This window comes from Camelina sativa, chromosome 14, assembly GCF_030686135.1.
Source record: "Camelina sativa cultivar CO46 ecotype springtype chromosome 14, ASM3068613v1".
NCBI classification, from domain to species: domain Eukaryota; kingdom Viridiplantae; phylum Streptophyta; class Magnoliopsida; order Brassicales; family Brassicaceae; genus Camelina; species Camelina sativa.
In genome coordinates, this window is record NC_141893.1 from 4067392 (window position 1) to 4079379 (window position 11988).

Here is an 11988-nt window from a genome sequence, read left to right on the forward strand (position 1 = left end):
GAACCAAATGAGCAAAACAAACAATATTTTTTTTTTTTTTTTTTTTTTTAAAAAAATTTGTAATGTGTGACCCAATGAGATATATTTTCCAGAACAATTGGTGTTGTTGTGTTTAGTAGATGTTTTGTTTGTTCTTCCAAAATTTCACGAAACTTGGGAAAAGGATACTCTTCTAACCCTAATTTTCTTATTATCTCTCTCTTAAACTCCTTCACCGTCTCTCAATTTCCTCTCATTCTCTCCTCTGAGTACGACGGTGGGCTCTCCCATTTCCTCATTGTCCAAGGGTTTGTTTCTGTGGATCTCGAAGTTCAACGGAAATTTCAAGTAGAGAAGCCCCGCTCAGGCGCTGCTGCGGCCGTTGGAGCTCTCCGAGTTCCATCTCAAGCTTCACTTGCGGTGATTTTCATTTTCAATCTCTCTCTCTCTCTCTCTCTCTCTCGCTCTCTTTCTCTTTCTGGTTTTGTGGATTTTGACGTCTGTATGTTTCAATTTCTTTGAACCGAATTGGATTTTGTGAAACTTTTTTTTTTTTTTTTGATCGACTTTGCTTGAGGAAGTAATCTATGCTTTTAGGGTTTTTCTTTTGTTGTTCGCGAGTTGTTAGGAGATGCAAATGGTACTTGGAAATTTTTGTGGATTCTGATTGTGCGTTGGTGAATTGTGGTTCAGGTTAGGTTTTCTCTTATTAGAGTTTGAGGAATCTGTGATCATAATTGAATTTTTTTTTTTTTGAGTTTTTGGTTCTTCATCATTGTTTCAATGTTGTTATAGATTTTGAGGGCTCTTCATTTAAATCTGGATCTAAACTGTTGTTAAGATGTTTGATTGCATTAGGTTGATAGATAATAGATTCTCAAGATCTTTCTTTTATGAGACTTGTGACTCTGTTTTAAAACAAATCTATCATTTTCACTCTACTCCTTTCAAATCCTCAGATTTTTAATGAATCCGTGATATGCTTCTGTATACATTTCCTCTGAATCTAATCACTTTCTTTGCTCTCTTTTCATTTTCCATTGAGACAGGTGCGAAACATTCTGAGGAGTGTGTTGAAGATCCTCTATTCTAAAAAAGTTTCCAGCGGATTGTAGTTTGGGACGGAGTAACTCTCGAGGACATGGAATGCAACAAGGACGAAGCGAAAAGGGCAATGGATATTGCTGAGAGGAAGATTACAGAAAAGGACTACAATGGGGCTAAAAAGTTCGCTAACAAGGCTCAGAACTTGTTTCCAGAGCTGGATGGTCTGAAACATTTATTGGCGGCTATCGATGTTTATATCTCTGGAGAGAAAAATATCTACGGAGAAGCTGATTGGTATGGTATCCTTGGTGTAGATCCCTTTGCTAATGATGATGCAGTCAAAAAACAATACCGGAAATTAGTTCTTATGCTCCATCCGGATAAAAACAAGTGCAACGGCGCTGAAGGTGCGTTTGAGCTGCTTTCACAAGCTTGGAATCAACTCTCTAACCCGGAGAAGAGATTAGAATATAACATAAGGAGGGGCAAAGAAGCTCAACGATTCTCAACAACACAGAGCGTGATTCCACCATTCCAGCCAACTTCTAACGGGATTCATAATGTAAGGGAGCATGTTGTTCCGAATGCCAGGGCCAGATCTAAGCCCGCTGCCCGTATGGATAGATCCCGTGTGGGTTCGCCGCCTGCTTTTGTTCCTTCGATGCCGAAGCAGAGTAGTACCTTTTGGACAAAGTGCGGCAACTGCAACACACAATATGAGTATCTAAGGGTTTATCTTAACCAGACCTTGCTTTGTCCCAACTGTAATCATGGTTTTGTTGCACAAGAGATAACTCCGCCTTCATTTGTTCCGAAGCCGCCAGTCAACCTCTCATCTAACCAACAGCACAGGAGTTCCAAAAATCAAGCGTCAAACAAAAAATCATATGGTCCTCCTTCTTCTAGGAGAGAGCCTGCAGCATCTGTTAACCATAATTTTCAGTGGGATTCTTTAACAAGAATGGCTGGTTCTAACAGCCGAAATGCTACAAATCAAGCTGCAAATGTAGTTCAGCAATCACAACTGAAGAGAGAGCTTGGGGAGTCGCGAGAAAGGGATGCTGCTAGAGGATTCACGAACTCTGATCTGAGGAATTTCAAGAAGCCGAAGACAGACGATTCCCACATGCGAGGTCAATTGGCAGGTAATCAAACAGGTGCAAGGAATGTTGGCAATGGAAATACTGAAACGCCCAACACCGTAGGCTCTCGACATACTCATGTACAAGGAATGTTGTTACCTTGTGATATAACCAAAGCTCTTATGGAAAGAGGCCAGACAGAAATTTTTAAGAGACTTCCGAAGATGATCTCTGAAATGAAAGCAAAGGTGAGGGAAACTGATGGGGAGAAGAAAAGTATGAAGGCAACGAGCAAGATGAGTGGCAAGGCAAATGAGGTTGAGAGGCCAGTCGAGGAAATTCCCCATGCTTCAGATGAAGAGAAGGATGATGAAGTGAAGACAATCATTGTTCCGGATTCAGACTTTCACAACTTTGATCTTGACCGATCTGAAAATTCTTTCAAAGACGACCAGATTTGGGCTGCCTATGATGATGACGACGGAATGCCACGGTTTTATGCCCGCATCCATAAGGTGATTTCGTTGAATCCCTTTAAGATGAGAATCAGCTGGCTCAATTCCAAAGGCACCAGTGAATTTGGTCCCATAGACTGGATGGGTGCTGGTTTTGCTAAAACATGTGGGGAATTTAGGTCAGGGAGACATGAACCTACGGATACACTAAACGCCTTTTCCCACAAAGTTGATTTCACCAAAGGTGCAAGAGGATTCCTTCATATCCTTCCCAAAAAGGGACAAGTTTGGGCATTGTATCGAAATTGGTCTCCTGAGTGGGACAAGAATACCCCTGATGAAGTTAAACACAAGTATGAGATGGTGGAAGTTCTTGATGACTATACCGAAGACAATCAAAGTGTAACCGTGACTCTCTTAGTCAAAGCTGAAGGATTCAGGGCAGTTTTCCGTAGAAGCACAGATGGAAACGATGTGAGGGAGATTCAAAAGGAAGAAATGTTGAGATTCTCCCATCAGGTGCCTCATTACATTCTTACAGGGAAAGAAGCTGATAACGCACCAGAAGGTTGTCTGGAACTAGACCCGGCTGCAACTCCTTAGATTGATAGTTTGTTGTGATTCCTTCATTACATTCTTAGTTTGTTGGTAAAGTTCCTTTTGTCTTTCATGGAAACTATTATGTATCTATCTAATCTTAGGTACAGCATACTTACATGACCTGAAAGAATATTTTGTCTGTGGAACTAACTATATTTTCTTCGGCTGCTCTTCCCCTATATATGACTTGGAATAGTTTTATCACCCTTGTGGTCCAGTTTATATAAGAGGGGTTTGTTTTGAGTTTTGACTTTCACTTCCCTTAAAACAAGGTGATCGAATGAAGGTGACTTCAGTTTGGTTTATTAATACATTTTGCCAACGCTGTGGATTGTATTTTGCCAAATGAAGTTTGGTGATTACTTTTCAACATTTAACTGTGTTGTTTGTTTCGCCTCTCTTAAAATTTAGACTCTGAAGTTGTAAAGACATCATCTTTGTCTCTTTGACATGTCATTTTGGGACAAAAGGAGAGTGTCTCAGCAAAAGGCAACTGCTTAATTGTCAGTATATGTGACAGTTACTTACATCTAAAACTCAAGTACAGGAACCTAAGAAGGTACTAGGTAGTAACTGGGTTGAAATTTCTGGTTACAAACAAATGAATCAAGCCTCAAAAGCATGGGTTATTTTCTTACCTTCTGCTGAAGAAGCTCCCTAATCCATAACACTCAACTTTATATCGAACTACTTCCATTGTTTAAGGCTTTATTTAGCTTTGAGAGAACGTAATCACACAATTTGGGGGGAGTAAAAAAAAAAAAAAATTGGACCCTAAAATCAAAAGAAAAAAGCCCAAAAATTAAATGGACTATGTGCATTTGCACCCCCAGCACATGCATAGAGCCGGGTCTGAACGTAATCACACAAGTATGTCAACCATCTCATACTTGTGTTGAGCAACATACAATTTCTTTTTATTTATTAAACCTTTTAATTTGTAAAATACCAGGATTAAAATGATAATTTCCAGAAAATTTGGTCTTTTAATTAAATTTTAATAGATGTTCTTGCAATATTTTTGAAGCTGGAGGGTTATTTTTCATTTTCACGGAACTTGGGAAAGAGAGAGATACTCTTCTAACCCTAATTTACTTGTCTGCTTAAAATTAGGGCAGAGACATTAGCGTTCTCTCCTCTTAGTAAGGTGAGCTCCCTCTTTTCCTCATTGTCCAAGGTTGGTCTTTGCGGATTGAGTAGAGAGATTGATAAGCCTAAAATGTTCCTGTTATATAGTTATGCACGGCACCTAGATGTTGATCCTATTATATAGCGTACCATTATTATTATTTTTTTGGTCGGATATAGCGTACCATTATTATGATCTCTACTTGTTGTTCCGTTTTGATCTCTCATTGCCCTAAGTAATTCGTATGATCAATCTTGTGCAGATTAGATATTAGCAAAAGCAATGGTGAATTATAATTTCAAGAAGATAACAGTTGTGCCAGATGGAAAACAGTTTGTTGATATCGTTCTTTCCCTCACTCAGCGGCAGACAAAAACTATCGTTCACAAGGGTGACAAGATCAGCAAACTCCGTAGCTTCTACATGATGAAAGTGAAGTTCACGCAATCAAACTTCAACGAGAAGCTCTCTGCCATTATCGACGAGTTTCCTCGCCTCAAGGAGATTCACCCCTTCTTTGACGATCTTCTTCATGTCCTTTACGATAAAGATCACCACAAGCTCGCTCTTGGTCAGCTCAATACCGCTAGGAATAAGATCAGTCAAATCGCCACGGATTATGTGAAGCTAATCAAGTATGGTGATTCACTGTACCGGTGCAAGTGCTTAAAAGTGGCAGCTCTTGGGCGTATGTGTACTGTTATGAAAGGTATCGGTCCTAGTTTGGCTTATCTTGAGCAGGTTAGGCAGTACATGGCGAGGCTTCCTGCGATTGATCCAAACACTCGAACCATCTTGATCTGCGGATGTCCTAATGTGGGAAAGAGTTCTTTTATGAACAAAGTTACAAGAGCTGATGTGGATGTTCAGCCATATGCTTTCACCACGAAGTCACTCTTTCTTGGTCATACTGATTACAAGTGTTTGAGGTATCAGGTGATTGATACACCGGGGCTTTTAGATAGGGAACTTGAAGACCGTAACATCATTGAAATGTGTAGTGTCACCGCCCTGGCTAATCTTCGAGCTGCTGTTTTGTTCTTTCTTGATATTTTGGGTTCTTGTGGTTACAACATTGCTCAGCAGGCTTCTGTGTTTCACAGCATTAAGTCTGCGTTGAAGAACAAACCATTGGTTATTGTCTGCAACAAGACTGATTTGATGCCTGTGGAGAAGTTATCTGAAGAAGATAAGAAACTGATTGAAGAGATGAAAGATGAAGCTATGAAGACTGCAATGGGAGCAAATGAAGAAGCAGTGCTTTTGAAGATGAGTACTCTGACTGAAGAAGGTGTGATGTCAGTGAGGAATGCTGCCTGTCAGATGCTGTTAGATCAGAGGGTAGCAGCGAAGATGAAATCTAAAAAGATCACTGACCACCTGAACAGGTTCCATGTGGCGATGCCGAAGACTCGTGACGACCAAGAAAGGCTCCCTTGCACACCTCAGGAAGCTTGTGAAAAGGATCAGAAACGAAAGACAGAGAAGGACTTGGAAAATGAAAATGGTGGAGGCGTGGAGCTGGGGTTTATTCTGCTAGTCTAAAGAAGAACTACATTTTGGCTAATGAAGAATGGAAGGATGACATAATACCTGAGATCTGTGATGGTCATAATGTTTCTGACTTTGTTGATTCAAACATTTTGAATAGGCTTGAGGAGCTGACAAGTGAAGAAAGTCTCAGGCGGGCAGAGGAAGAAGAAAATGGTTTTGAGATTGAAGGCGAAGAACTTACAGAGAAGGAGAAGAATAATTTGGCTGCTGTGCGTAAGACGAAAGCCTTGCTCATTCAAAATCATAGACTCAAGAAGAGCAATGCACAAAACAGAGCAACTGTTCCAAGAAAGTTTGACAAGGATAAGAAGTTTACAAGGAAGAGAATGGGTAGAGAGTTATCATCTCTAGGTCTTGATCCGTCTTCTGCTTTGAACCGTGCAAGAAGCAAGTCTAGAGGTAGAAAGAGGGAAAGAGATGATGATTTTGGTAAAGATTCGATGGAGGTGGATGTGAATGACGATGAGCAGCAGAAGAAGAAGAAGAAGATGTGTCTGAGATCCAAATCAAGATCTTTGTCAAGATCAAGATCAGTGTCAAGGCCACCACATGAGGTTTTACCTGGGGAAGGCTTCAAAGATTCTTCACAGAAGATTAAGGCAATTAAGATTGGGAATAAGTCTCACAGGAAGAGGAACAAAGCTGCACGCCGTGGAGAAGCAGACAGAGTTATACCATGTCTTAAACCAAAACACTTGTTTTCAGGGAAAAGAGGCAATGGAAAAACCCATAGGCGTTGAAACCAAATGATTAGGTAACAAGGGCTACTTGTCTTTCACTTGTCCTCTTTTTATGACTTGTATTTAATATTTATGGTTAGCAAATTAAAAGGAGATGATAATATGCTGCATTAATTGCAGGGGGAGTATGCAGATGATGAATGGTCTGATGATTATCTACCAAGTTTTGGATTTTGACGCTTTTTTACTTAATTCTGTTTTTACTATTATGTGGATTTTTAGTTGATTTCTTGGAGACAGCTATGAATGATATCAATTGTGCTTTTGAGATGTTTTTGATTTTTGATACTTGCAAGTTGCAATACATAGTTCATTTATTTCATGTGTGTGTGAAAGGTGCAATCAAAATCAAACAAACCCGATCATTAATTCATCACAATCATTAATTCATCACAATCAATCCTGTTTAGTTTCAAAGTCAAAATTACAAATATGAATTTGGGAGTATTTCCAAGGTTGTGGGTGCGATATACAAAGGGTGTGTGCGTAAAAGATGAGAGATTGTAAGTTTGTAACTTGCAAACGTTCATAGTTTTAATTTTGATCACAATGATGAAAACTTGATTTCTCATTTACTGAAGCAATATACAAAATTTATGTTCTTGCTCTCTTTCTAAGTTGCATATGTTAGCAGAAGAAAAACTGAAGTTATGTAAAACTTGAATCATTCAAACAAAACTCTCCGGCACATGGGGCAAGTATTTTTGCGGGAGAACCACTTCGTGAGACAGCGGTCGTGGAAGACATGCGAGCATGGCAAGCGTGTGGGAACACCACCGGTCTTGGAACCCAAGAGATGCTCCAGACAGATGGAACACGGTTCTGCTTCCATCTTCAATCTCTTGAGTTCATCTCCATCGATTATTCCTTCACAAAGCAGCCTCTGAACCTGAAGCGCAGACTCCGATAGCACAACGTAGACACGCTTCGTTACAGTCACGAGCAGGGTTATAACGAAGCCGTTAACGCCAAAACCTAAGTTGTTTGCAGCAGAAGCGATGTGTGAGGCTAAGATTCTGCTTGACGAACGATGTATCATTAGCTGATCGAGGAGGAGATCACGGATGTGACTGTGACAGGTGCTTTCGATACTAAAGTTGAAGTCGGGGTAGGCCTGGTGGTTCGATCCAACTAGGGTTTGGATTCCGGTGACCGGATCTTGATGGATCTTTTCAGTTATGGTTTCAAGTACGACATTGACTGTGTTTTTCATCCCTTCCGATGGCGGCAGCTTTTGCTGGTGTATCTGACATTCCAGTCGAGGATTCATATTTGAGAGAAAAGCTGATTAAATTCGGAATCTTACTGAGACCAAAAGAGTTGCAGAAGAGAAGAAGGAAGCGTTGAGATATATAACGTGTCGTGAAGATTGTAATATTTTCCTTTTTTAACTCTTAAGACTAGCGAAGGCGTATAGAGAGGGTTACGCAATGTCGGTGATAAATATGTAAGCGCGCCTCACCTATCACTCTATCAGCAGACACGTGCCTTTGGTAGTGGCACGTGAGTGTGTTGTAATTTCCGTTTTGGTCTTTCATGTCTAATCTTAGATTACAACAGTACTTAGCTTACATTACATGACATGAAAGAATATTTTGTATGTGGAACTAATTAACAATCTTATCTTCGATTGCTCCTCCCCTATATATGACTTGGAAATAGTTTTATCACCCTTTGTGGTCAGTAGTAACATAGCTAATTATGTAAGAGGGGTTTGTTTTTAGTTTTGACTTCACTTGCCTTAAAACAAGGTGATCCAGTTTAGGGTTTAACATTAATACATTTTGCCTCAGACCGAATGAACGCTGTGGGATTGCATATGACAGGCAGACTGGGAGACTGAATGATGGCAATGAAGCCAAATGAAGTGTGATTGGTTTTCAACATTAATGAACTGTGTTGTTTGTTCCGAAGTTGTGAAGACATCTTTGACATGTAATATTTGTGACAGTTACATATCGTACTCACCATTTTAGTCATCTAAAACTGACTTTTATGAAAATATCATCCCTGACTTTGAGACTCAAAAAGTACATGAACCTAAGAAGGTACTATGTAGATTGACAAATTTCTGGTTACAAACAAATTAATCAAAGCCTCAAAGCAAGGGTTGTCTTCTAAGCTTCTGCTGACGAAGCTCCTTATCCACAGCACTCAAGTTGAAAAAATAAAATGTGTAGCATAGTTGTTAGACTGTGAGAGATCCGCCATTGTCACCTGCTGTAAGGTTCAGAATCATCGTAGCAGCCTTTACAGCCCTGTTACATTTTCAATCCCGCAGCAAAGGTTTAGTTAGGGTTTTAGGCAATCGATCTATCGAACAAACACAAAGAGATCAAACAGAGCACGCATATGATTCAAAGTTGTTACAATACCTAAAACAAAATAGATCTACAAGTGCAAATGAAAAGATAAAAGATTTCTGATTTACGCACAAGGTCACTCTCTTCAAATAACGCATATCATACACATGACACATATCTACCGTAAACTCAATTTCTCCTCTATCTAGCAAGAAGAGTAACAAACCCTGGTGAGTAAGCGAGTACTTCGTCAAAGAGGCCAAGCGGATACATTTCATTAAAAGTATATAATTTCTGAGGTTGGGTGTTACTTACCAAGCATCAGGAGCTTGATACAACGAAGCTGAGTTCCCAAAACAGGAAGTGAGTAATTCTGTGTTGATCACGCCTGGATTTAGAGCAACCACTGCCATTCCCTCAGCTACCTCTTTTGCCACTGCTCGGCTTAAACCCTCAATAGCCCATTTCGATGCACAGTATGGTGCAACCTGCAGATCCAGTATTGGTTTCAATAGTTAACTTCACTGGGATCAGGTTTGACACGGAGAAAAAAATTAGAGTTCAACTAAAAGCTTTAAATTCAGGCGTGATCAAGCTAATGACAATTATTAACTCACCATGTTTCATGTTTCCATGTATGATAATTAAGGAGTTTGTGATCCAATATCAGGGAAAAGTATCTAACATCAATATTATATTTGGACAAAGTCTAGCTCAAGGTAATATCGTAATCCCAAATATGAATAATAATTCTCATATGTTTTAGTTGAATTTTGTTACCTTTCTGTGGCTAGAAGGAAAAACACACAGTAACAGCTAGTGATTCAAGCAAGAGGTTGATAGAGACTCACCAGGGCAGCACCAGATCGTCCCCATCCAGAAGACATATTCACAATTATCCCTTGCTTACGTGGGAGCATCAAAGGGATAAAATGACGCAGCACATTTGCTACCCCTTTAACGTTTGTATCCATGACATTGTCAAAATCTTCTGCAGAGACTTCCCAAATCTTGCTGTTCTTATTGATAGTACCAGCGTTGTTAACTGCAACATGCATTTTCCCAAGATATAAGACTACGAAAGTTGCAGTAGAAAATAATGCAAAAACACTCTCCCTAAAACTCGCAGGAGATGATAATCAATCTAACCATCAAATCAACACTTGACGATGCTACCCTTGAGAAAAAATGAATGAACTCTTATATGCCAACAATAGGTACAATTGAAAATGGGGGTATAACGTCAGCTTTAGAATACTCAGGAACTCAAGGGAAACAATGCCATAACTACAGTTCTGTCTATAGAACGTAAAGAAAGGAAAAGGTCCAGAGATATAAAGCAGGCAGCGTTTATCTCAGGGTTTGATCTACCAATGAAAAGATACAACAGCTACCAAACACTTTAGGAACAATCTAGTTTGATTTCTCCAAAACAACTAGTAGTTACAAAGAAGGGTGTGTATATATATATACCTATGATATCTGGGACACCCTTCTTCTCCATAATAGTGTGTGCCAGTTCTTCAACACTGCTGTTTAATTTCTGCAAACATAGACCATATAAATCTTGCTAAGCTCAAAAACTTAAAAAAAAAAAAAAAAAAAAAAATCGCAAAAGCCCCCCATAATAATTATATTTCATCAGGAAAGCAACGGATTCATCTAATTTCCAATAAGACAACACCCACACATTAGAATTTACCCAGAAAATTGCATGAAACGCCGACCGAATATCACAAGACAAGAAACGAGGAAGAGTCGGCGGTTAATTACCACATCAGCGGTGAGGAGGAGATGATTAGCCGGGGAGGGGAGCTCCGATTGAAGAGCAGTGAGCTTCTCTTGAGTACGAGCGCATCCTATGACAGTGTGACCTCTCTTCGCCAGCTCCAGAGCTAGGGCTCTTCCCAGACCTTTGCTCACCCCCGTTATCAGAACGGTCCTCGCCGCCGTTACAGAGTTCACAGCCCCGCTGAAAGGCGTCGCAATCGTCATCGTGTAGCCCCCAGTGGCCGATTTAGCTTCTCTTTTGTTCGGTGCCGCGAAGAATATACAACAATTGAAATCAATTTTAAAATTAAACCGAAGGATTATAAACCGGTTTCGTTAAGATGTACTGGCTTAGTTATCGGATACGTATTCTTCTTAATACTATTTAACTGATGTCGTCCGTTTCATCATCGGACGTTTCGATTCTGTTTTAATTTGAAAACGACTGATTTAAGACTCCAAGACGTTTTGATCATCACAATTAATACCATATAAGCACTGTTTTCGTATAAATAAACGGGCAAGGATCTTGTAATTGTTCATCAATCAAAAAAAACAAACTTCACATAGAGTTAATATTTTCATCAATTCTAGGATTTCTCAATTATGTCTATCAAGAATGTGCTTCTTCTTCTAGTGATCATATCTGTTGTTGTCTCTACAAATGCTTAGCTACCACAATTTCCCATTCCTTTTCCATTCCAACCTAGCCCTGGCATGCCAGGGTTACCCGATATTGCAAAATGTTGGTCATCTGTGATGAATATTCCGGGATGTGTCACAGAAATTTCTCAAGCCATACTTAGTGGACGATTTGGCAACATTGGTCCAGCTTGCTGCAAAACATTTTTGGAAGGTGAAGCCAATTGCTTGCCGAAATTCCCACTCAATCCATTTTTTCCTCCAATGTTGAAAGAGCAATGTTCAAGAATTGCAGGCGCAATTCCTCCTGCCACGAAGTAAAATTTTAACTATAAGAGCTATGTTAGTCGCTTGATGTTTAGCTGGTTTCTCTCTATTCTTCCTTGTCCACGTTTAGTTGTTTTCTTAAGCAAAAGTTAGTTTTACATTCAAGAATTACAAATTTACAATAATATAATGATCGCAATATATTTATCAAGTTTCTTTTCAATACTAAATTATTAGTCATTATCTGATTATGATCTATATAATTCTGTTTAACATTAGTCACGCCTCAGCAAACATCTCGTCCGTTCTTATGGTTATTAGATTTTTCAAAGGAAACAACACTCTCTCGTCGGAGCTGATCCGATCTTTCTCTCCCCCCATGACATACACACTTGGCCCATCCATAGATTTTTTTTTTGG

General features: G+C 39.6%; 4 protein-coding genes and 1 pseudogene across 5 annotated transcripts; 3 read left to right on the forward strand and 2 right to left on the reverse strand.

The window, feature by feature from the left end:
* Positions 1–26: 26 nt before the first annotated feature.
* Positions 27–3367, forward strand: LOC104739639 (uncharacterized). Of its 2 annotated transcripts, none has more exons than XM_087485518.1 (2): positions 27–399; positions 1029–3367. In XM_087485518.1, exon 2 carries the CDS (start codon positions 1121–1123, stop codon positions 3164–3166), a length of 2046 nt encoding a protein of 681 aa, XP_087341644.1. In that variant the 5' UTR covers positions 27–399; positions 1029–1120; the 3' UTR covers positions 3167–3367. The 2 variants fall into 2 exon arrangements, with proteins under 2 accessions (XP_087341644.1, XP_087341645.1); XM_087485519.1 differs by having other exon boundaries at positions 109–672.
* A 1191-nt stretch (positions 3368–4558) lies between these two features.
* On the forward strand, positions 4559–6908 carry LOC104739640 (nucleolar GTP-binding protein 1). Its single transcript, XM_087483479.1, is given in 3 exon segments — positions 4559–5801; positions 5804–6600; positions 6707–6908. Coding segments are annotated over 2 exon segments (2010 nt in total). The 5' UTR covers positions 4559–4574; the 3' UTR covers positions 6587–6600; positions 6707–6908.
* A 342-nt stretch (positions 6909–7250) lies between these two features.
* Positions 7251–7856, reverse strand: LOC109128829 (uncharacterized). The gene has a single exon (XM_019235931.2). It carries the CDS (start codon positions 7854–7856, stop codon positions 7251–7253), a length of 606 nt encoding a protein of 201 aa, XP_019091476.1.
* Positions 7857–8488: 632 nt separating this feature from the next.
* LOC104739642 (NADPH-dependent pterin aldehyde reductase-like) lies at positions 8489–11119 on the reverse strand. Its single transcript, XM_010460071.3, has 5 exons — positions 10663–11119; positions 10363–10432; positions 9741–9934; positions 9205–9377; positions 8489–8844 (listed from the first exon to the last, which is right to left on the reverse strand). Exons 1-5 carry the CDS (start codon positions 10882–10884, stop codon positions 8775–8777), a joined length of 729 nt encoding a protein of 242 aa, XP_010458373.1. The 5' UTR covers positions 10885–11119; the 3' UTR covers positions 8489–8774.
* Positions 11120–11264: 145 nt separating this feature from the next.
* On the forward strand, positions 11265–11779 carry LOC109128636 (uncharacterized; annotated as a pseudogene).
* Positions 11780–11988: the final 209 nt, after the last annotated feature.